The sequence below is a fragment of the Molothrus aeneus genome, chromosome Z (genome assembly GCF_037042795.1).
Source record: "Molothrus aeneus isolate 106 chromosome Z, BPBGC_Maene_1.0, whole genome shotgun sequence".
NCBI lineage: Eukaryota > Metazoa > Chordata > Aves > Passeriformes > Icteridae > Molothrus > Molothrus aeneus.
Window position 1 is genome coordinate 10123760 of NC_089680.1, and position 22075 is coordinate 10145834.

A 22075-nucleotide genomic window follows, 5' to 3' on the forward strand; every position below is an offset into this window, starting at 1 on the left:
GGGCTGGGCATGAGCAAAATAACTTTGATAATTGCCTTCAGTTCAGTCTGCCTGCTGTAAATATTTTGCTCTCATTACAGAGACAGTGTCCATGTAAGCATCAAATGAACTCTTTCTCCTTGTCTTTTTTTGATAATTAAAAAAGGAGGAAGAGAATCAGTTCTGGCAGCCCCTGTAATAAAACTTAGAGCCATCTCCCAAAAGTGAGGCTGAAAGGGATGGGGTTGGCCACTGCAGCTGCAGTACTGGGGAGAAGATAGGGCAAGAATAGACATTTGGTGTACCAGGGCAGATTTCATCTCAACATTACTTACAGACTTTGAATTTAGTATAAAAAGTTCTTATATCTTAGCTAATGCTTGTTTGGCTTCTTCCAATATAAGTACATTAATTTTGTGTGTTTAAATTCAGACTTTTTTTTTTTTTTTTGCTGGTGCTCTTCCAAAACTTACGTTTTTCAGAAAATAAATGTGTTTTGGCAGTTACTGAGAAGTAGTGAGAATTTGGTAGGGTCACCTATTTGTAGTAGCAGGCTGACCTGAAACTGTAATGTGTAAAGACACGCTGAGTGTGTGTGTCCTTTATCTCCAGCAACTTGAAAACAGCCTCAATGCCTTTGGTGAGAAATGGGAGTTAAACCCTGGTGATGGAGCTTTCTATGGACCTAAGGTTAGTGTGTTGCTAACCCCTCCCTGGATTTGGTTTTTAATTCTGTTTGGGTAAGGCAAAAGGCTGGAATGAGGAAGAAGGCAGATTTTATTTATGTTAGCCCATTTTAAGATGCTGTCTTAAACAACTGACTGAAATTCGTTGTTTTTCCAGATACATAAACTCTAACATACTTGAGAGAGAAATAATCTTCTATGATTCTGGTTTTCACATAGTTTTAACTGCTTTAACACCCATTTAGTTAATTAAACATGAATAAACTATTTATCTGGTGCTTAAACAGCTGACAGGTGGATGGCATAAACACAAGGTGGCACTGTATGACCTGTTTTAGCAGAGCAACTTCTGCATTGCAAATAATCCTTTCAGCAGTGAGTGAATCCTGAGTCAGGAGAAAATCAAAAGTAAACTTTCTGGTTAAACATTTTTATTCCTTTAACTGCACAGTTTTGAAGTTGCACTGAGTTACTGGTGGTTTTTGTTAGTTTAAAAATCCCCATGCAGTGATCATGTAACTTTGTTGAGTTTCTTAAGAACAGTCTCCTCAGTTTAGACAGATTAAATAGGGCTTTTTAGAAACTTCGTTGTTATCCTTGCTCCTAAGGACACAGAGTATTATGAAATGACTTTTAAATCTTTCCCTAATATGCCTTCACTATATTTATATTTGTGTTCTCATCTAGTAAGCTGGTTCTGGTTTCTGTATTTCTATGCCAGTTGAATCACTTTTGGTTTGTGTCATTTTTTAGGTAAAATGTGTTACAGCAGCTCATATTTATTAATTTCTGTATTTGACTGAAGGAAGACAAATACACAGGAACTTCTGTTAACATTAATAAATCTTACGCTTGCTCTTCATACAGTCTGGATTTGAAATTAAATTAGGTTGTAAATAATGCATTTTGATTAGAAGCTCTTTGATGACTAGCTGAATTCTGATAAATTGAATTCTAGATGCGAATTGAAAGACATTTAGATCTTGAGTTGTTAAAATACTGATCTGTTTGTTTATTACACAAATTAAAATAAGGCATACTGCCTTAATATATAGCCTGATATATACTGGTAAAATGAGTATATACTGGTAAAATGAGTAAGTGAGCAATGTAATAAATAAATAATGTCAGGACACTATAAGTCTACTCTTTTCTGTAAGTCTTCTCTGTCTAAGTTGTGTCATAAGTGTACTCAGAATTTAAGTGTTAGATACAAAAGAAAGAACAGGCTTGACTCGTAGGTCAGAACAAGTGTCACTGATTGATAAGAGTCCCTGCTGGTAAGTGGACTATTTAACAGATTCTTGTCTATTGTTCATGCCCTGAATTTGTAACACAAGCTGCAAAGTCCTCACAAAGTCCTCCTGTATAATAAAGAAGTGCAAATTTGCCACTTTGAGGCTGAAGAAGTCTCATTTGTGGGGAGACATGTTCAGTTCTGCATTTATGTTCTGCTGTACTCACTGAATGAAAAGGCCCATGAAAGTTCCAGACTTCAGACTCACAAAATGTCTGAGACATTAAATGTAGTTCCCACCTGATATATTATGTCTCTAGTTACTCACCCTGTTTTAGCTCTAACATTTTTTGCATCAGAACCTGCAAAAATGAATGCTGTTTAAACTGCATAGAATTTCTCTGCATTGAGTGAAACTTTCCATCTCAAAACAATGAATTTGCTTTCAGAGGGGAACGCTTGTCTCTTAACTGTAAAATTTATGTCTTTTTTTTCTTCAGATTGACATTCAGATTAAGGATGCCATTGGCCGCTACCACCAATGTGCTACAATTCAGCTTGATTTCCAGTTGCCAGTCAGATTTAACCTCACCTTTGTCAGGTAAGCACAAAGGCTGGTGGCTTTAGTTTCTGTGTAATCTAACTTCAGTGACACTTACAGGGATAAGGTTGCATCAAGACAAAAAGCCTTACAAAAGCATTTCTTTACAGCCATGATGGCAATGACAAGACAAGACCAGTTATCATTCACCGGGCTATCTTGGGATCTGTGGAGAGAATGATTGCCATTCTAACTGAGAACTATGGAGGCAAATGGTAAGGTTGCTTACCAGCTCAAACAAACTCTTCACGTAGGAGAGGAATTAGCCCCAAGTACTGGAGAGTCAAGAGGGTCTGTTTGTTGCACTTGCTTGCTAGGGCAACATGCCTAGGAATACCACAGGGCAATTTCTTCTGAACCACCTTCCTTAGATGTGAAATTATTCAATATGGTAGATTCTACCTGACACTGCCAGTGCAGGTGCAGCATAGAGCTAGTCTGCCCACAGCATATGCATTCCAGCTGCTTTTGCAGCAGGACCATCTTGTAAAGAGTCATTTATGTAGGTGATATGCTCTACCTGTGTTAATACCCAGTGGGAGTGTCCCCTCTGATTCTGACAAGACTCAAAGGTTTTCCTGTGCTTAGTTAGTAATGAGCTCAATCTGTTAGGCTTTGTTATCTGTCATAAAACACAACAGCAGTCGTCCAGTCAGCAAGTGCTCGTGCCCACGCTGCAATCCTTTTAGACACTCAGTTCTTTTGGGGAAATAATTGTAATGAATATAGGGCTCTCATCACCTCTGAACCTAATCTGTGCAGCTGGCTTTAAGAGTCTCTTGTGTAGATTTTATTCCTCTTTGAAAATAGTATTTTTTGTACTGTAAAAAACAATGAGAGCTATCTAAACTTGTTTGTTTGTTTATTGAAGGCCACTCTGGCTGTCCCCACAGCAAGTAATGGTGGTACCAGTGGGACCAGCATGTGATGAGTATGCTCAAAAGGTGATGTATATGGTTTCAGGCCTTTGATTTCAGTATATTGTATTGATCTGAAATCCTTAGTTCTTAATGATTAATAGTATTTATTTCAGAGACGTATTCCAAGTCTTTGCATATTACATTGAGTCATTTTTTATATCACAGTGACAATTAGCTGCTGAAGTTGTAGATCTCTTAAAGATAACCTGAGTTAGATTTTGGATATGTGAATAATAAATGTTGATCTTTGTGAGACTTTTATTTTTGGAAAACTTAGTTTTTCTCTTGCTCAGATCTGTCTTACCCTTCAGGTTCTAGTGCCCTATGGCCATGTGCCTCTAGCAGAGCAGTAAGAAAGATGATGTCTTTGCAGACTTAGCATCCAGCACACCTCTGCCTGTCATTCTTTCAAGCAGATTATATACAAATAAAATAGTTTGCAAAATTTTTTTTAAAAAATCTCTTCTAATCAGTAAGCTACATCATCCTGTTGCCTTTTACAGTATCAAACTCAAATCACTACTCAGCCCAAACATTAGATGTTCACATCACTGCTTACTTATTTATTGTGTGTAGAGTTGCATGATAGCTGATGTGTTTTAATTTTTTGAAGTGGACTCATCTCAGAAGCCTGAACCCATGACAGTGCTTTTGTTTCATGGTTCAGATAATCTGAAATGGTTTAAATCTACAAGTCATGAATAGTTCATGGTCATGAATATCCAGCAGTGACAGTTCTGCTATTTTTTCCTTAGGTCAGGCAGCACTTCCATGATGCTGGATTTATGGCAGATGTTGATGTAGATCCTGGGTGCACACTGAACAAGAAGATCAGAAACGCTCAGCTTGCGCAGTATAACTTTATTCTGGGTAATGTATTAGTTACCTTGTACTGGCTGACCGTTTTGTTACAGGGTTTGATCATTTTGTGAGCAAGGCAGAGAGTTGTAATCAGTGTTCTAGGTCAGTTTGTTCCTGAGAGTTTCCCCTGCAGAGAACCTCTCCTGCTGACATCATAGGCATTCCTTGTTTGGAGAGCTGTCCCTGAAGGGAGATCACTGTGACCCAAGGCATTATTGATACTTTTTGCTGTCTTCTGGTCAGCAGTATGGGGATAGATGGGAAGTCTCTTGTCCTTCATCAGTCAGATTTTAAGTAATTTTCCATCCTCCCAATAATTTATGCTCTTGCTTCTACTTCAGCAAAAGAAGTATGTTTCCATTGCATTCAGCTGTGGTACACTTCTGAACTAGGCATGCATGCATAAGAGAAGCCTCTTTCAGAGAGAGTGATGCAGGAAAAATTAGAAACTCATGCTGAAGTACATGATTTGAAGCAGCATGGTAGTCCTGTTGTGTGAATTGGGGGTCTAGCATTGGCCTTAAAACCATCTGGGATCCATTAAGAGTAGAAGGAGCCTTTGACAGAGAAACTCTACCCTCCAAGTAACTGAAAGAATGGTGAAGAGTCACTTAATTGCTTTGCCTCTTGGTTGTTTGTAGTTGTTGGTGAAAAGGAGAAGGCAAGTGGAACAGTGAACATCCGCACCCGTGACAACAAGGTGCATGGGGAAAGAACCATTGCAGACACTGTGGAGAGGCTGCTGCAGCTGAAATCCTCTCGTTCCAGACAAGCTGAAGAAGAATTTTAACACCATCTGCTCTACCTGGCATATAAAGAATTTGTAGTTTTCCTAATTTAGTTAACCAGAGTTTTTGTTCTGAGCCAGATTTGAAGTATATTTCACATTTGGACCTCTTGCTCATTTTAATGGGGATCTTTCTTCAGTCAAAAATGCCTCTCTTTGTATAAAAAAAATCAAGTTTTTCGAAAACGTTGAAGTAAAGTTTCCTGGCTTTTAACCAGTGACATATAAAGCAAGATGAAATGACTTTCTGTGACTGCAAGGGAAACACTAATCAGGGGTATCTCTGGCATTCTATCTGCCCTGTTAAGAATAACGTACATTTTGATAACATATTTTTCATGTCCGTTTAACAATAGATCTCAGGCTTAAGAACCCACATAGTAACCATGTGCTGCAGCAGCAGCTTCTGGAGTGTCTCCATGAGCAAAGAAGGTGATACCTTGCTATCCTGTCTCATGGTCTCTTACCAGCTGTGAATATATTGGCTCTCCAGGGCTCCCAGTCACATGAATGGAGACATGAACAGAGGCCTCCTGCTTCCACAGTGGTTGTTACCTCTGGCAGTGTCTCAGCTCCTGAAGTCAGGCATTCCTGACTCCACAGTGGGGCCCTGTGCCACAGAGCACAGGGCTGCTAACCAAAGGCTACTGTGCCCCTTTCCAAAGGCAGTCTCTGAAATGTGCTGGCTCTGCAGGTAAAGTCCTCAGAGCTGTAGAAAGGGGATAACACTGTCTGGAAAAAGCAGGGCACATTAGGGCCAAAGCAGCAGGTAGTACTAGGAACAAAGGGTGTTTCTGTTCATATCTCTGAGCTGTCGTTACAGTAAGGGCATCTCTCACACAGAATCAAGAATGTACTAAGGTAGTGATTATTTCTTTAAGACAAATGCTGCTTTTCACTTAATTAGGTACAGTCCCATCCAGGCTTCCTTCCCAAGCCTCTAGTCCAAGGTATCACTTAATTAGCAGCTCTTCCCATCTTACTGCTGAGGGCTCTCATCTATTGATTCTGGGTTTGGTTTGGGGTTTTCCTCTACATCTGGCTAACAAGAAGCAAATGTCTGTCACTGACAAAAAATAAAATCTTGGTCTGAGTTTTTTTTGCATTTTTTAAATTTTAATAATCTTAACTAACTTGAACAGTTTTAAAAGGTGGTTGATTAACAGTTCATTTAAAAAGAAAAAAAAGCTATTGCTACTGCCTAAGCAAAGATGAGACAAGTCTGAGGACAGGTTTGAACTTGCTCACCATTTGAAAGCCTCCATGTCTTGCCATTTCCATTATTGTCTGGGCAGAAGCATTTCATCCTGCGTTTTCTCACCTATTTTACTCAGGGGTGATGGTCACATCTAATCAGTATTTGAACTCTTAGTGAATTCAGACCCAGCAGACTCTAACCCCTGCAATTTTCTGCACAATCTATTTCATCCTACTCTCATTCATGGTGATTAAAGGTTCCATCTAACTGCTGTGGGGGGAAGAGGGGGAAATTGATTTTTCCCTGCCTTGCTGCTTTCAGAGTTACTTTTGTAAGGGTTGTTATTTTCTGTATTTTGCACCTGCTCTTCTTTGCTGAGAAGTGGCTGTTGCCCATGCAGTCACTGCAGTGGAAGCAGATGTCATCTACCCCTGGGGCAGCAGGACTTCATCAACTGGTGAAGCAAACCCGGTGTAGGTGCCAGTAGCCAGAGTAAAGGAGCCACTAGCTCTGTTTCTCTCTAGAAATTGTGCTTCATATTGCCTTTCCACTGGTGTATTTGTTGATTTGCAGAGACCTCTCCTTTCCTTTTGTGGGGATCCCTGGGCACACCAGACTGCCCAGGTTGTGTAGTGAGAAGCTGGAGCTGTAAAGCAGCTTTCTATGGCACAGCAGGTGTCAGTTTTGGAGAGGCTGTCCCTCTACCGTAACCTCATTTGCTGAGATTGTGCTCTTAAATACCAGCAGAACAATGGGTATGTACTGTGTGCACATATTTCTAGAACTACTGCCCCAAGGCAGGGTTAGGCACAGCACAGAGCCCGTGCAGGGTGCTGACAGGACTGAGGTGTCTGCCTCCAGATCAGGTCAGCACAGTTCAGCTGTGGCTGTGCACAGAAATAAAGCTGGCTCTGAGGCTGTGCTCCCGCAGCCCTTTCCCTGCCCGAGCAGCAGCCTTCAGCAGTGCTCCTGATGGCTGCATCTGGCTACAGACAGCACTCCAGGAGTTAAGTCATAAATCTTCCTCAGAAGCTGAGGGCTAGTTTAGCACGTGCCAACCCAAGAAACATCTGGTATGCAAATATTACTGTGAGTCAATTGTCTTATTCCTTAGATAGTTGACAGCAGAGGCCCTGATGGGCTCTCCTTTATGGCAGTGCCAGCATGTCTCCTTGAGTAAGGACTCTGCTCAGGGTTAATCCTTGAGGCTTGGGGAATCCTTGCCACAACCAATTCTCAGCAAGTGATTAACAGCATGCTAAACTTTGAAATATTGGGTGAATTGTGCACATGTAATCCTTTAGACGGAAGCTGTTGACTGAGTCTGGGACTAAACCTGAATCCAGCTGCACCTAGATTCCCCTCAGAAAGGAGTGTTGAATGCCTGGGACTTCTCCCTGAACCTCATGACTCAATGGCAGTAGGGTCTCCCTACAACAATTTTGCCTGATCCTGTTCTTTATGCAGTGAAAATCAAGTGTACCTTGACACTGAATCTTGTTAAAACACTGTTGCATTTACGATTAAGCTTCATTAGATCACTGCTTTACATTGATAAACATACTGCTGTTTCTTGGTTACAAGTGCAATACTTCATCTATAGCACTGGCCTGGCACAAGCAGCACATTCTCTCCCTTGGTTCAACCAGAATTCCTCTGAACAGTGGCTTTGGTCACTGCTTACCATCCTTGGTAGCATAAGCTCCCCCCAAAGTACTGTGCATGTCTCCTAAGGCAGGATAATGCAGCTTGGCTGTCATAGATTGATGGTGGGAACACTTGTCAAGCAGGAAAGAAGCTTTTAAATAATTCATTCCAGGAGAAGGCTGAAACCCACCTCTCCAGTTTGGCAGAGCCTGCTCTGATTGCCAGCATTAGGTAAGAGACGTTCAAGTAATTTGCAATTTGCTTTTCACTCTGTATATCCCTAGGAAAGTTTTCATGGGCATTTCCTGTGGAGTATTTGGTAAGGTATGTCTCCAACTCTGCTTTACTTCACAGCAAATTTAGTTTTACAGAATCACTGAATATGCTGAGTTGAAAGGGACCCACAAGAATCCAAGTTCAACTCCTGGCCTTCCACAGGACCATCCCCAGAAATGACACCTGAGAGCATTGCCAAATGCTTCTTGAGCTCTCTCAGGCTTGCTGCTGTGACCACTTCTCTGGGGGGCCTGTTGCAGTGCCCAGCCACCCTTTGGATGAAGACTCTTTTCCTAAAATCTGGCCTAAACCTCCCCTGCCACAACTTCAGGCCATTCCCTCAGTTCAGGTCACTGTCACCACAGAGGAGAGTTCAGTGCCTGCCCCTCCTCTTCCCTCATGAGGGAGTTGTAGCTGCAGTGAGGTCTCCCCTCAGTCTCCTCTTGTCCAGACTGAACAAAGCAAGTGATCTTGGCCACTCCTTGCATGGTTTTCTATCCAGACCCTTCACCATCCTCACTGCCCTCCTTTGGACACTCTAATAGTTTCATGTCTTTCTTACCCTGTGGCACCCAAAGCTGCCCCCAGCACTCGAGGTGAGGCTGCCCCAGTGCAGAGCAGAGCAGGACAATCCCCTCCCTTGCCTGGCTGGTGATGCTGGGCCTGATGCCCCCAGGACAGGGTTGGCCCTCCTGGCTGCCAGGGCACTGCTGGCTCGTGTTCAGCTCACCACTGACCAGGAGCCCCAGGTCCCTTTCCATGGCTTTGCTTTCCATGGCAGTGCTTCCCCAGCATCTCCTTCCCCAGTCTGTCTGTTCATCCAGGGCTGTCCTGGCCCAGGTGCAGAGTCCAGCACTTCCCTTTGTTGAGCTTCATGCAGTTGGTGATTGCCCAGCCCTCTCATTTGTCCAGGGCCTCTCTGCCCTCAAGGGAGTCAACAGCTCCTCCCAGTTTTGTATCTTCTGTGAACTTGCTTTGCATCCGATCCAGTCCTGTTTCCAAATAATTTATAAAGGTGTTGAAGGGTTTATAAAGGTTTATAAAGGGTTCCACAGGGCAGAGAATGGAGCCCTGTGGAACCCCACTGGTGACAGATCACCAGCCTGATGTCACCCCAGTCACTGTAACCTTTGTGGCCCACCCATGAGCCAGCTGCTCACACATCACAGGATGTGTTTATCCAGCTGTGAGCTGGACATTTTGTCCAGAAGAATCCTGAGAGCCAGTATCAAAAGCTGCTGAAACGCAAAAAGTGAGAAGGCACATGGAATAACAGGGAAGGAAGTTACCTTATTGACAGATCATCCAACTATATACAAATAATGTATGGCAGTAATTTCTGTACCTGTCAGGAATCACTGTGCCAGGATTCAGTGTTCTGTGTAGCTCCTCAGTACTGCAAACTTCCTGAAAAAGTTTCCTCTGGAGCAGAGCCACCTAGATGCTGCTACTACGAAGGGTAATTCCACTAAGGTGCTCCCTGTCATATCTTGGGATGATAATACTTACTCCATTACACCACTGGGTCAGTCTGATGCAGTTGCAGTATTTAGATTCAGTCACATATCAATTCCTCTAGAAGCAGAGGAGGAGAACCCAGGTGTGAGATAAGCTGTTAGTTGCTGTAGGCACCTTTACTCAGTCAGTCTTGCCTGACTACATTTTTCCCATTGCATCCAAACCCAGATCATATAGGCTCCTTGATAAAAGGGAATTGTTTCACTAAGTGACTTTTTCATTTTAAGATTAGACCAAGTTTAAGTGGTCTTTGAAAACTCATTTGAGGCCTTCAGCTCCTGTCCTGTGTAATTTCCTTATTGCCTTCTCCATTATTTCTGAATTGCACAGTCATCTCTGGCAAAAATCTAAGCAATTGACCCTCAAATCTGACAATGATGAAGTGATGTGATGAAATTAAGAATTGCTAAAGGCTACACTTATTTTAAAAAAAGACAGAATTTAGTGATTGGTGCTTAAAGAGAATTGACAAAATCATTCAGCCTTTCTACACACTAGTATTTTCTGTCTGTCTTGGACAGGAATATTCTTTCAAAGTTGTCTGGATGTGGCTGATGCCTTATTAGCCACTGTGACTGAGGATGCTCACACAGAATGAGACACTTTTGGACCTCCACCAAAAGTTTTTTGTTTAACTTTTTTCATGTAGCCTCTGGAATATGGCATGTATGAACAGCTTCTGATAAATCACTGCAGGAACATGTGCTCAGATAAACTGGAGCAGCCAGGGACATTTTGTAGTGTTCTCAGACATGAAGGACAAATCATCTGGGCTACATGTTTAGTTTCAATACATTAGGTATCTGTATCCTTCTGAAAACTACAGCCTTCAAACTGGATCACAAAGCTCTTCTGTAAACAAAAAATGCTCTGAGTTGCACAGAGGGTAGCTGTGAAAACTGGGAAAAATACCACCGACCAAACCTAAAATTATCAGCATCCCAAAAGGAAAGAAATTATAATTTAAAAAACAAAGAAACACTGTCAAAAGGACCCCAAAAATGCCAAAACAAAACCAAAAAATCTATCATCCATCTATCTATCTATCTATCTATCTATCTATCTATCTATCTATCTATCTATCTATCTATCTATCTATCTATCTTTCTATCTATTTATATCTATCTCTATATGCCAGTTAATCATGACAGAGATGCATCATGAGACAGCCTTGTCTTCCCCCAGAGCCTTAGAATTGCCTTGCTGAGATCCCCACGAGACAAGGAGAAACTGGAAAGAGATGAGACAAGAAAGCATGGAACAAAGACATGCCATGCTCTCCCTGTTGGCATCCAGGTGTGGAGTACAATTAAGCTACTTGGAGTCAGAACATCCCACCCTGTGAAAGGTTTATCTCACTAGATTAGAGGAGAGTATGTTCACTGCATGCCAGTTTGGGGCTGACAGAACAGCTTTTGCTACCCATCACAAGAGGAAGCAGGCTTTTAAACGAGACTTTGATTGATTTTATTGCATTCCTGAAGCATGACTCTTCATTTTTGAAATATTCAGAACTTACCCTTGTACACTGAGTGTGTATGGCCACATCAGCACAGGTTAACTTAATACTCTGCAGGAGCTTAGATGCAGAATGACAATCTAATCATGTTTGATGTGTGGATTTCCAATTGCATGCTTCAGGGACAGACTGTAGCCTGTCTAAAGCACATTGGCAATAAAAGGAAAATTTCTCTGTGTTTTTCCTTTACTGGGATACAGGCACATAAGGATGTGAAATCTCTTTTCCCTGAGTATCTGCAAGGATGTCAGGCTGCACACCGGAACAGCTTTGAATGAATTTGATTTTTTAGAAAGATACCTTTTGTTGGTACACTCACTGAAATGTCAAACTGGGTTGAATTGCTAAACATACCTTTCCAAGAAGCCATTGTCAGCTGAGATTTAATAATCATACAATGACATTTCTTCATAAACACTCCATTTAGCTATGGGAAATGAGATCACACATAAGTATTCTGAGTTCTGCTCCTCACATCAGGACAGGTGTTGTCAGAAGAGGGATCAGGTGGAGTCTAAACACCTTCAGATCATAATAACAGCACAAAGAGATTAAGTGCAGAGTTTATTTAGGAGAAATATTTCTTAGGATTTTTAAATAATTTTATGTCTTTGAACAGATAATCCTTGAACTGACTGTACATACATTTTATCAAGTTTCTCCTTTCTGACTAACTCCTCAGCATCAACAGGTGGAGCTATTTGTATCTTTTCCTGCCAGAGACTTTTCTGAGATTGTTCACAGGGTGGAAAGAAGAATTATTTCAGAATATTTGGGCTTTACTTTCTAATGAAAAGTTAGTTTTTCTTGTTTTCAGTGTCAGACTTGTTCCACACTAGAAACGACCATCAAACAAACAAATCTCCATTTCCTCACAAGATACATTAACTTGTGTCATCCTGGATTTACAGGTGGGAATTCTGCCACCAGCTACAGCCTGGCCCTGAAATACCTAAATTGTAGGGGAACTGCTGCTTGTCACACCAGTGAGTCACACCAATGGCACATCTGAGTCCCTGTCCCAGACGTGCCATTCCCTCATTCAGCTCCCTCCTCTGCCTGAAGGGGTTCAAACCCAAATCCCCAATATCCAAAAAAAAAAAAAACATATTGAGAGTTTAGGGTATCTCCTGTATACAAAAAGACAGGAGAAAAGTGAAGACAGTAAGGAAACAGACAAAACAGAGCCTGTGCTGCCAAACAGATCTGGGACTCCTATTGGGGATTTCAAACACATTTATACTTTTTTAGGAAGGAGGTGCTCTCTTCTCACCACCAGCATATAAAGCTAGAGGTTTTCTATTTCTGTTTTAATGAATCTTGAACTCTCAGCAGCTAAATCCTGCATTTTCAAGATGCTGCATGCGGATCTGGCAAAGCACAGAGTGCAATACTTTGGTGTATGGCTTTTTGTTCCCAACAACATGCTTTGCAAAACAGGGCTCTGCTTACAGGATAGTCTCTTATCCTGTAATTAACAAACTCATCAGCACCAGTATCATAAATCACTGATAAAATAATTTCAATCATCTTTATGTATGGGAGATAATGCAGGGGGACTATATGGCAAGCTGTCACTCTGATTATCAGTGTTTCCAATTGAAGGGAAGAGAGTCGCAGCTCCAGTTTGTGACATCGTTCTGCACATGAGTTAAGATACGCCAAAAAATGCTATTTTGGTTTCTGGTCGTTGAAGAAAAGCAAGTATTGTTTTGCTAAGAAATAGTGTTACCCATAAAACTTTGAATGGAGAGAGGTATCAGTATGCATTTCATATTTCATTTTCAGCATGTCTCATGACAGTAAGTGAAGAACCTGCTGGAGGTCAGAACACTGAGAGCATTCTTGTCCAGCTTTGCTGTAACTAGGATAAAGCACTGCCACTACTGGGAAACTGAACAAGCACATTTCAGCTTTCCTGAACAGCAGACAGGAGGCAATTCGGGCTTGAGCTGAAGTGAGAGAAGGAAAAGGATGCAGGAATTGTGTGAGAGAAGGACAAGAAAAGAAGGAGAAAGCTGGGTACAGCAAACAAGGGAGTGCTTTTAAACTCAGACCTGGAATGGAGAAGCAGAGTTGTTACCTGCCTGTTTACATTTCTGTGCCACTTTGCAGCCAGCACAAGGCAAGACTCCAGGCAGAGGCAAAGGCAAGCTCTCAGAAGCCATCTGTTTGCATTGTTTGCTTTCCTCTTCACTTTCCCTTTCACAAAAGGGCATTGTCAAACTGCTGCAGGAATTATACCTGAAACAACCAAGGTGCAAGTGAGGACAGCCCAGGAAGGCTGTTCCAATACCCCAACTCAGAGCTGAGTGAGCAACTTCTGAAAATCAATTTTCCTTTTCAGCTTTTACCCAGAGTCCTTGGATAATGGAGAACCTTCTCCACAACAGCACCACCTCTGCAACCCAAAAGGATATGTCAGGAATTATATCTCCAAGGCCAAAACTCTCTTTTCCCCTCCCTCTGTGCTGAAGAATATGCTGGCCTCCAGATATACTGCTGAGTTATGGAGCAGAGCCTCAGCCAGCAGGCTGAGCTTGGTGCAGCTACCACACACCCAGAGTTAATCCATCTCACTTGCTCAGACCAGTGTTCATGGGCTTGCTGTTCTGGGGGCTGCTAGGGAAGCACAGACACCTGTGCCAGGCTCACAGGGTGCTGGATGTTTGCTCTCCCCACTCTCCCAGCACAGATGGCTTTGTAGATAACAGAGGAGGTGACAGTACAAAGCTGAGCTGCATGTGTCAACCCAAAACAGGGGCAGTGACACCTCTGCTCTCATTTGTGTCACAAGCTGCCAGGTGGGTCCTCTCTGCAACTCCTTCCTCTTCCCCAGCACAGCTGGACAGCCAGCTCATTCTTAGCTCCAAGCCCTTGTGACAACACCATTTGGTTATGGACTGTTATTTATATTCCCTTTGTTGTGTAGCCACCTTTTGAACATGATAATATGAACTTAATTCAATTATCTCTATCACAGAGACAAAATACATCACAACACTACCAGAGCAATCTCAAGAGCATTTCTGAAAATCCTCATTCACTGACAGCTGACCTGTGTAACCCATGGATTTATGCCAGCTGAAGGAATAAATGTCCAGCTCAAAATTATAACAGAAAACCAGGTTAAAGTTTCAATTTCCCATCCTCAGCTCTGTCCCTTCATCACAGGGTCAGCTTTCTTAAGAACTGTCCTGCTGATGTGGCAGTAAATCTTATAATATGTTTAATGAAATACTATTAATGTGGTGCCAAGGAACCCCAACAAGATCAAAACCTCATTGTTCAAAGCTGTACAGAAGCAGGCTCTGCTCTGAAGTGATGGTGATCTAATTATGTGGGGGCACCAGGAGTGCACAGCACTGCACTGACTTAATCCCTGTCACCCTGCCCAGCCCTGGAAGAACTTCAGGCTTGGCAAAGAGGGCTCTGCTCACCACACTGCACTTCTTCTGTCTGCTCTGCCAAGCCAAGCCAAGCAGCATTTTTTATGAGATGCATTTTGTTAGAAGAATGAGCAGCCATGCCTGTGTGTGTGCAGAGGTGCAGAGTCTGTCTGCAGCACTGCAAACTGCCACAGAACACTGGGATTGCTGTTTCTTGCACCACATACTCTCACCAGCTACCAGTATGCCCTGACTCTGTTTTTCACATCAGAGTGGCAACTGGATCCTACTATCAGCCACAGAAAGTGAAGAGAGACATGTTCAAAACTTTTTTTCATTTTGAAAATTATGGAGCTTCTCTGCTGTTTAAATTGCAGTCATGAACAGCCCTTCTCCAAGTTACTGCATAGTTTTATTTTTGTCTTGAGACACAGACTCCCTCTTTTCAATGGCACCACTGGCACCTCAACTTTTTGACACCTTTTTTTTCTCCATACTTCAAGTGCTGGTTTGGCCCAACAGCTGCCCACCATTTGTAGAGAGGAGCCCTGGGAGCCCAGAGAGCTGCTGCTTCTTCAGAAGTTGCAAAAGGAAAAATCAATCAATCAATCAATCTGTCCTTCTCTGGCCTACTCTCACTTATGGTATGTCAGGCTCATTATTGATTTAGTGCTCAAAATAACAGTGCCCTTAAACTGTTTTGATCAATAGAAGGTGTCCAGTTCTTCAGGAGACAGATATCTTCAGAAACTGTAATGGATAATAAAGTCTGGGGAAAACAAAATCTAACTCACTGATTACTTTTTCCCAACTGTTCACCAGCAGGGCCTTCAGCCCTGGCACACCTGCCAAGCAGGCAGTTTTCATCACACTTCTTGACCAAGCACAATTCTAGAGGGAAATGAATGTATGCTGAGGGTTTGCAGCCTTTTTGGCATTACTACTGTTCATAACCTTCTGCACTGTTTAGGCACCAGTTTTGTTGGTTGGAAGATCTGTCTGAGCCACTCACAAGGGCTCAATCCCTCTGTAATTCTAATATCATAGAATTATAGAATGGCTTGGGCTGGAAGGGACTTTAAAGGTCACACTGCCATGGGCAGGGACACCCTTCACCAGACTAGGCTGCTCAGAGCAGCATCCAGCCTGGCACTGAACATCTCCAGGCTTGGGGAATCCACAGTTTCTCTGAGCAACCAGTTCCAGGGCCTTACCACCCTCCCAGCAAAGATTTTCTTCCTAATATCTAATCTAAATCTACTCTCTATCAAATTGAAGTCATTCCTCTTTGTCCTGTTGCTCCAGACTCTTGTAAAAGTCTCTCTCCATTGATCTTGTAGGTTTCCTTTAGCTACTGTAATGACACAACTGGGTCACCCCAGAGCCTTTTCTTTCCTAGCCCCAATTCACTCAGCCTGCTGTGCATGGTGCTTTGGATGCAGCATCACTTTCCTTTTTTCTTCTTTTCTTTTCTTTTCTTTTCTTTTCTTTTCTTTTCTTTTCTTTTCTTTTCTTTTCTTTTCTTTTCTTTTCTTTTCTTTTCTTTTCTTTTCTTTTCTTTTCTTTTCTTTTCTTTTCTTTTCTTTTCTTTTCTTTTCTTTTCTTTTTTCTTTTCTTTTCTTTTCTTTTCTTTTCTTTTCTTTTCTTTTCTTTTCTTTTCTTTTCTTTTCTTTTCTTTTCTTTTCTTTTCTTTTCTTTTCTTTTCTTTTCTTTTCTTTTCTTTTCTTTTCTTTTCTTTCCTTTCCTTTCCTTTCCTTTCCTTTCCTTTCCTTTCCTTTCCTTTCCTTTCCTTTCCTTTCCTTTCCTTTCCTTTCCTTCCCTTTCCTTTCCTTCCCTTTCCTTCCCTTTCCTTCCCTTTCCTTTCCCTTTCCTTCCCTTCCCTTCCCTTCCCTTCCCTTCCCTTCCCTTCCCTTCCCTTCCCTTCCCTTCCCTTCCCTTCCCTTCCCTTCCCTTCCCTTTCCTTTCCTTTCCTTTCCTTTCCTTTCCTTTCCTTTCCTTTCCTTTCCTTTCCTTTCCTTTCCTTTCCTTTCCTTTCCTTTCCTTTCCTTTCCTTTCCTTTCCTTTCCTTTCCTTTCCTTTCCTTTCCTTTCCTTTCCTTTCCTTTCCTTTCCTTTCCTTTCCTTTCCTTTCCTTTCCTTTCCTTTCCTTTCCTTTCCTTTCCTTTCCTTTCCTTTCCTTTCCTTTCCTTTCCTTTCCTTTCCTTTCCTTTCCTTTCCTTTCCTTTCCTTTCCTTTCCTTTCCTTTCCTTTCCTTTCCTTTCCTTTCCTTTCCTTTCCTTTCCTTTCCTCTCCTTCAGAAGGCAGGTGAGCAATGAAGATGTTTCTACACAGCTCTGGAGTGTGCAGAAAGATCCATATAATCCTCTTGAAGTGGAAAAAACCCAGCAATTTACTTTTTCCCTTCCTCCTTCAAATGGTTTTCAGTCTTCATGGTGGAGGTGGAGAGATTTTTCTCTCCAGAGCTCTTTATTATTGTTGGACTTCTGCAGCACTGTAAAAAGAAGCATTTATACTTGGCAAGAATCATTGCTTCTCGAGAGAAGGGAAGAGCTGGTGGAGGGGAGGTGCTGGGCAGGGAGGGCAGCATCACCACCCTCAGCAAGGATTATGGGGTGTAATAGCAGCACACAGGGATTTAATAAAAATTAATCTCATTAAAGAACTGCAGTCCAATAGTTTTCATCCTCAGACATGACTCACTGCAAGACAGGCTGGTTTTTTCTCCATTCCAGTTGCAAAAAACATTTGGTTCTCAGTTACCCTTCAGTAAATGCAGAATGGGAAGACTGAGAACTGTATTATGACATGACATTATCAGTAAATGCAGAATGAGACTGAGGACTGAATTATGACGTTATTTGTTTCACACTCTTTCTGAAAAGGGCTGAACTTGCTGGGTATGTTCCTAGTCCATTCTTGCTTTTGACAATCTTTTGCTTTTGAGTTGCAGCTGTGGGGGCTGTCAGCAATGAGATTCTTGTGAATGCATCTTTAACTGTTCTAGGCTGTCTAAGGAGCTGCCATCATTCAAGCAAATCAATGTTTTGAATTCACCCACCTGAATACCTACCTGCTGTCTGTCTCAGCTTTAGCAGGGCTTTTGCTACCGTCTTCTGTAGCACCATTATTGACAAATGGGTGAAGCATGGACTAGATATGTGGGTATGAGAGGTGTCTGAACTAACAGGGCTGAAAGGGCAAAGGGCAGTGGCTGGTGATGTGCCTGAGGCTGATGCTGGGGCCAGTTCTGTTCAGCATCTTCATCAGAGATGTGGATGATGGGACAGCACGTTCACACTGTGAGCAGTGGCTCCGCACCAGGGGGTTGTGCCACCATTCAAAGGGTCCTCAGTGGGCTCAAGTAATGGGCTGACAGGAACCCCAGGCAGCTGGGCAAAGGGAAATTCAAAGTCCTGCACTCTCTGCACCAGCACAGGCTGGAGCCCAGTTCACTGGAAAGCTGAGAAGGAGCTGGGGACAAGGTGGATATGAGCCAGCAATGGGCCTGTGCAGCACAGCCTAGCAGCATCCTGGGCTGCACTGGGCAGGACACTGCCTGCAGGCCAGGGAGGGGCTCCTGCCCTCTGCTCAGCCTGGTGAGACACAGCTGGGATGCTGCACAGCGTGGGGGGCTCCCCAGCAGAAATAACACAGACATACTGAAGGGAGCACTTCAAACGTCACAAAGATGATGAAGGAAGTCTATGAGGAAGAAATCACACTTGCTGTTTCAGGTATGATGGAAATGGAATCAGCAGCAGGTGGCTAGAGGAGCTGAGCTGGAGACTGGAAAGCATAAACTTTTTCAGAAAAGACCCATGCACTGTTATCAGAAGTTTTCAACTTAAGAACTCACAGTCATGCAAATTTAATCCAAGGTATATTTAGCTCAACACCTGAAACTTCATTCAAAATTATCCAAAGCTTTGCAAAGCTGGGTTTTTCTGTGTGACAACAGATGGAATTTCAAGAAAAAAAAATGTTGCAAAGCAATTTTAAGTTCATTTCTCATTTAATAAATGGGGAAAGGGCAAGAACCTTGCTGCTGAAAATCTTATGAATTGCAGTTTTATTCAGCTTGTTCTTCAAAGGAGTATGACTTAGTACTTGAGGTAGAAATCATGTTCAGCACATCATTTTAGGACTGTCTTCAGATGTCACAAATAGCAATTTCATATGAATCATGGTTTGAATTGCATGTGTTAATAAATAACATCCAGTGCCATGTAACATAGAGAAGCTATTCAACAGCAAAGAGGAATAGTGAACAGCACAGCTCATCAGTTACCACGCAGTACCCCTCCAGTATTTATGGCAGGGAAATGTAGGCACAGAAAGGAAATTAGACAGGATATTGGAGTTAACACCATAATTTCATAAACATGTTAAGTGTTATTTCTCAGCAGTTTCTGGGGCTGCACACAGGGTCAAACAAATGGACACAGGTCAAAGTTTTAATTGCTTATCAATATTTCAGTGAGAACTTCAAGTTTGCCACATTTTTTCCCTATGGAAGGAAAATGATAGCTATGATACTATTTTTTTAATCTAATAAGATGTCACTCATTCTATAATACACGTTTTTAAAGTGAATTCTGATCTTCTCATATCTTGAGTGAAGTATCTTTTTACTCATTGAAAAACTCCTGAACAGCTACTTTTGAACTGCCTAGACATTCTGAGTTCAGCTGTTATTTTACAAGCTAGGTATCATTGACATTTGAAAAAATATATTATTTTGTATAGAAAGAGGCATTTTTAGTTATAAAATGGCTCAGAGCCTAGATCATCAAAGATAAGTGCTCCCAAAGTGGTGAATTCGGAGGCAAATTATTCCTTATTCACAAGCTCATACAGCGGTGGCACAAGGGGAAAGTGGCAAGTCCTTCACTGAGACAGTGAAAATCCTTCTCTTATGAAAACTGCTCATGTTTTGATTCATTTTATCAGTCACCAGTGGCAACCACTGTTTTGGAGCTTTCCATGGATATTTTGCCTGACCATAGGCCTGTGGCTGGGCTTTGGGATCCACCTGGAGGGGATCACTGCTTAGCACAACACAGGCAAGCAGATCCAGAGAGCACCTGCATTCATAACAAGATCTGTCTCGCCTGGAACCTCTCACTATTTCCCAGAACTCCAAGTTGCTTTCTTTTTGCACCAAAGTAGCTGCAAATAAAACAAAATACTTCCCCTTCTAAGCTGTTTCTGAGCTAGAATAGTCTCCCTGGATCAAAAGCAGTTCTGTTCCTGGCTTCAGCTACACAGGTATTTGGCATTATTTGCTCAATTACTGCAGTAATAAGGACAGACAGCTTCCTTGACAGTTTCCCTTCCTTCCTTAATTTGTTTAACTCTGTAGGAGCCATGGCCAGCTAATGGTCACTGGGGAGGAGCAGGAAGGCTCTGGATTAATATTTGCACCAAGGTAGCACAGCGGGGTTGGGATGCATCTTTTCCAACATGAGTCTGGAGCACCCCATCTTCTATTGCCGTTTCCTCTGCTGATCCAATCTTCAGGCACACAGAAGTATTGGCTCAGGAAGACCTTCAAACCCAGGACCCATCACATCACAAGCCCCTTTTTTCATAGCCAGGCCTCATCCAGCTGTAAACACTGGACCTGCAAGCTCCTGGCAGGGAATGTCAGCCTAGGGGATGCCCTAAGAACATTTGTAGGCTGAAGCTTTACAGTCAGCACATCAGCCATCACTGTGAAGAGGAGTCAGGTATTTTCTCTGCTGTAGCAAATTCCAGGAGCCTTACTGTTCTGATCCACTCTGTCGCTGGATGGAACAGCAGCTGCTTGAGTTTTCAAAATTCCTATGATTTCAAATGCATAGCTAGAGATGCCAAAAGGCAACAGAGAAGCATGTCCTGCAATAGATCTGTAGGAATCTTTTATTTTATCCTTCCCATTTTGGATATTTAAGATGGCAACCATCCATCTGACCCAAAGATGGCTCAGTGGTTATGCTAACAGAAATCTGACATCAAAGACATTTCAAAGCTGTTGTTGAGCATATTCTGAGTGTGCCTTCAGGCTGAAATTTCAGTAAGACAAAGGTTAGGGCTGTGGCTTATGCTTGCTTGATTCTCCAACCTAGTACAAGCAGAGTCCTCATACAGCTTCCCTCCAGCAGATAAGCTGGGTTAGATAAGGGAAAAGACATCTGTGAAAAATTTTGATTTTTCCCGTGAGATATTTTGATCACAAAAACTCCCACTATGTCAAACACAAACAAATTCAGAATTCATCATAAAAATAAAGGGGAAATGTCAACCTAACCTTTTACTCCTGTAGAAAGATATTTCTGCCATTAAATATCTTTATTGGTGATCTGGAAGAAAAAAGAAAATCAATGCAGAGAATATTTTCAGATGAGACAAAAATTGGCAACACAGTAAATGAGGAAGATTGGTTAGATAGGGTGAATTGGGTCACTTGCTGAAGTCAGTGGAACTTAAAAATCTGCTTTCATAAAGAAAGGAAAAGGAAAAGGAAAAGGAAAAGGAAAGATGAGAGGTCATATATGGGGGGGGGCTGTATGCTGAAGTTCATGACACTGCAAAATAGCATCATAGTAATCACAAACTACCATCTGACTTTGTGTTTATAATGTAATGGAAAAGGTGTAATAACTAAAATTTGAGGCTGAAAAAGTAACAGAATACCAATGTTGTGTGCAGTGACAAATTCAGATTTGCAATTTTGTGCGTCTGCACTTCGAAATTACACTTTTAAGCATTCAATGAGAGCAGAAAAATTAAAGTGCATGGAATGAGCCTAAAGAAACTCAGTGTATTTATCTCATTTAACAGAAGAGAGAGGTGACTTGGCCAAAGTTTGCAAGCACCCCTCTGTGAAATAGATTTCTAATGGAAGTTGCACCTATTCCTGACCTGAAAAGAAAGAACACAGTCCTGAGTTTGGAAGAAGAAAGTACAAAAATGGCAGCTAGCAAAAAGCAGAAAGCTTGAAAAATCATTCATGGAATAGACAGAATCAGTCACAGAATGGTTTGAGTTGGAAGAAAGTTAATCATTTTGTTTCAACTCCCTGCCATGGGCAGGGACACCTTCCACTAGACCAGGTTACTCAGAGTCCCATCCAGTCTGGCTTGGACAGGTTCTCCAGCCCTGTGACCATTTTTGTGTCTCTGCTCTGGGCTCACCCCAGCAGGTCCCTGTCCCTCCTGTGCTGGGAGCCCAGGGTGGATGCAGTGCTCCAGGTGGGTCTCAGCAGAGCAGAGCAGAGGGGCAGAATCCCCTCCCTGCCCTGCTGCCCACGGGGCTCTGGATGCAGCCCAGGACACGTTTGGCTCTCTGGGCTGTGAGTGCCATGGCTGGGCCATGTGCAGCCTCTCACCCACAGCACCCCCAAGCCCTTCTGGGCAGGGCTGCTCTGGGGCTGTTCATGCCCAGCCTGTGCTGGCACCAGGGCTTGTCCCAGCCCAG

At 42.4% G+C, this 22075-nt stretch overlaps 1 protein-coding gene across 2 annotated transcripts in view; it reads left to right on the plus strand.

Moving 5' to 3' along the window:
* TARS1 (threonyl-tRNA synthetase 1) overlaps positions 1 to 6164 on the plus strand; it is a 28666-nt gene extending 22502 nt beyond the window's left edge. For both annotated transcript variants that reach the window (XM_066569030.1, XM_066569029.1), the window contains exons 14-19: positions 592 to 669; positions 2403 to 2503; positions 2614 to 2718; positions 3375 to 3447; positions 4179 to 4293; positions 4926 to 6164. In XM_066569030.1, coding sequence (XP_066425127.1) covers positions 592 to 669; positions 2403 to 2503; positions 2614 to 2718; positions 3375 to 3447; positions 4179 to 4293; positions 4926 to 5074 — 621 coding nt within the window. In that variant the 3' untranslated portion in view covers positions 5075 to 6164. The remainder of the gene's footprint in view (positions 1 to 591; positions 670 to 2402; positions 2504 to 2613; positions 2719 to 3374; positions 3448 to 4178; positions 4294 to 4925) is intronic.
* The last annotated feature ends 15911 nt before the right edge of the window (positions 6165 to 22075 follow it).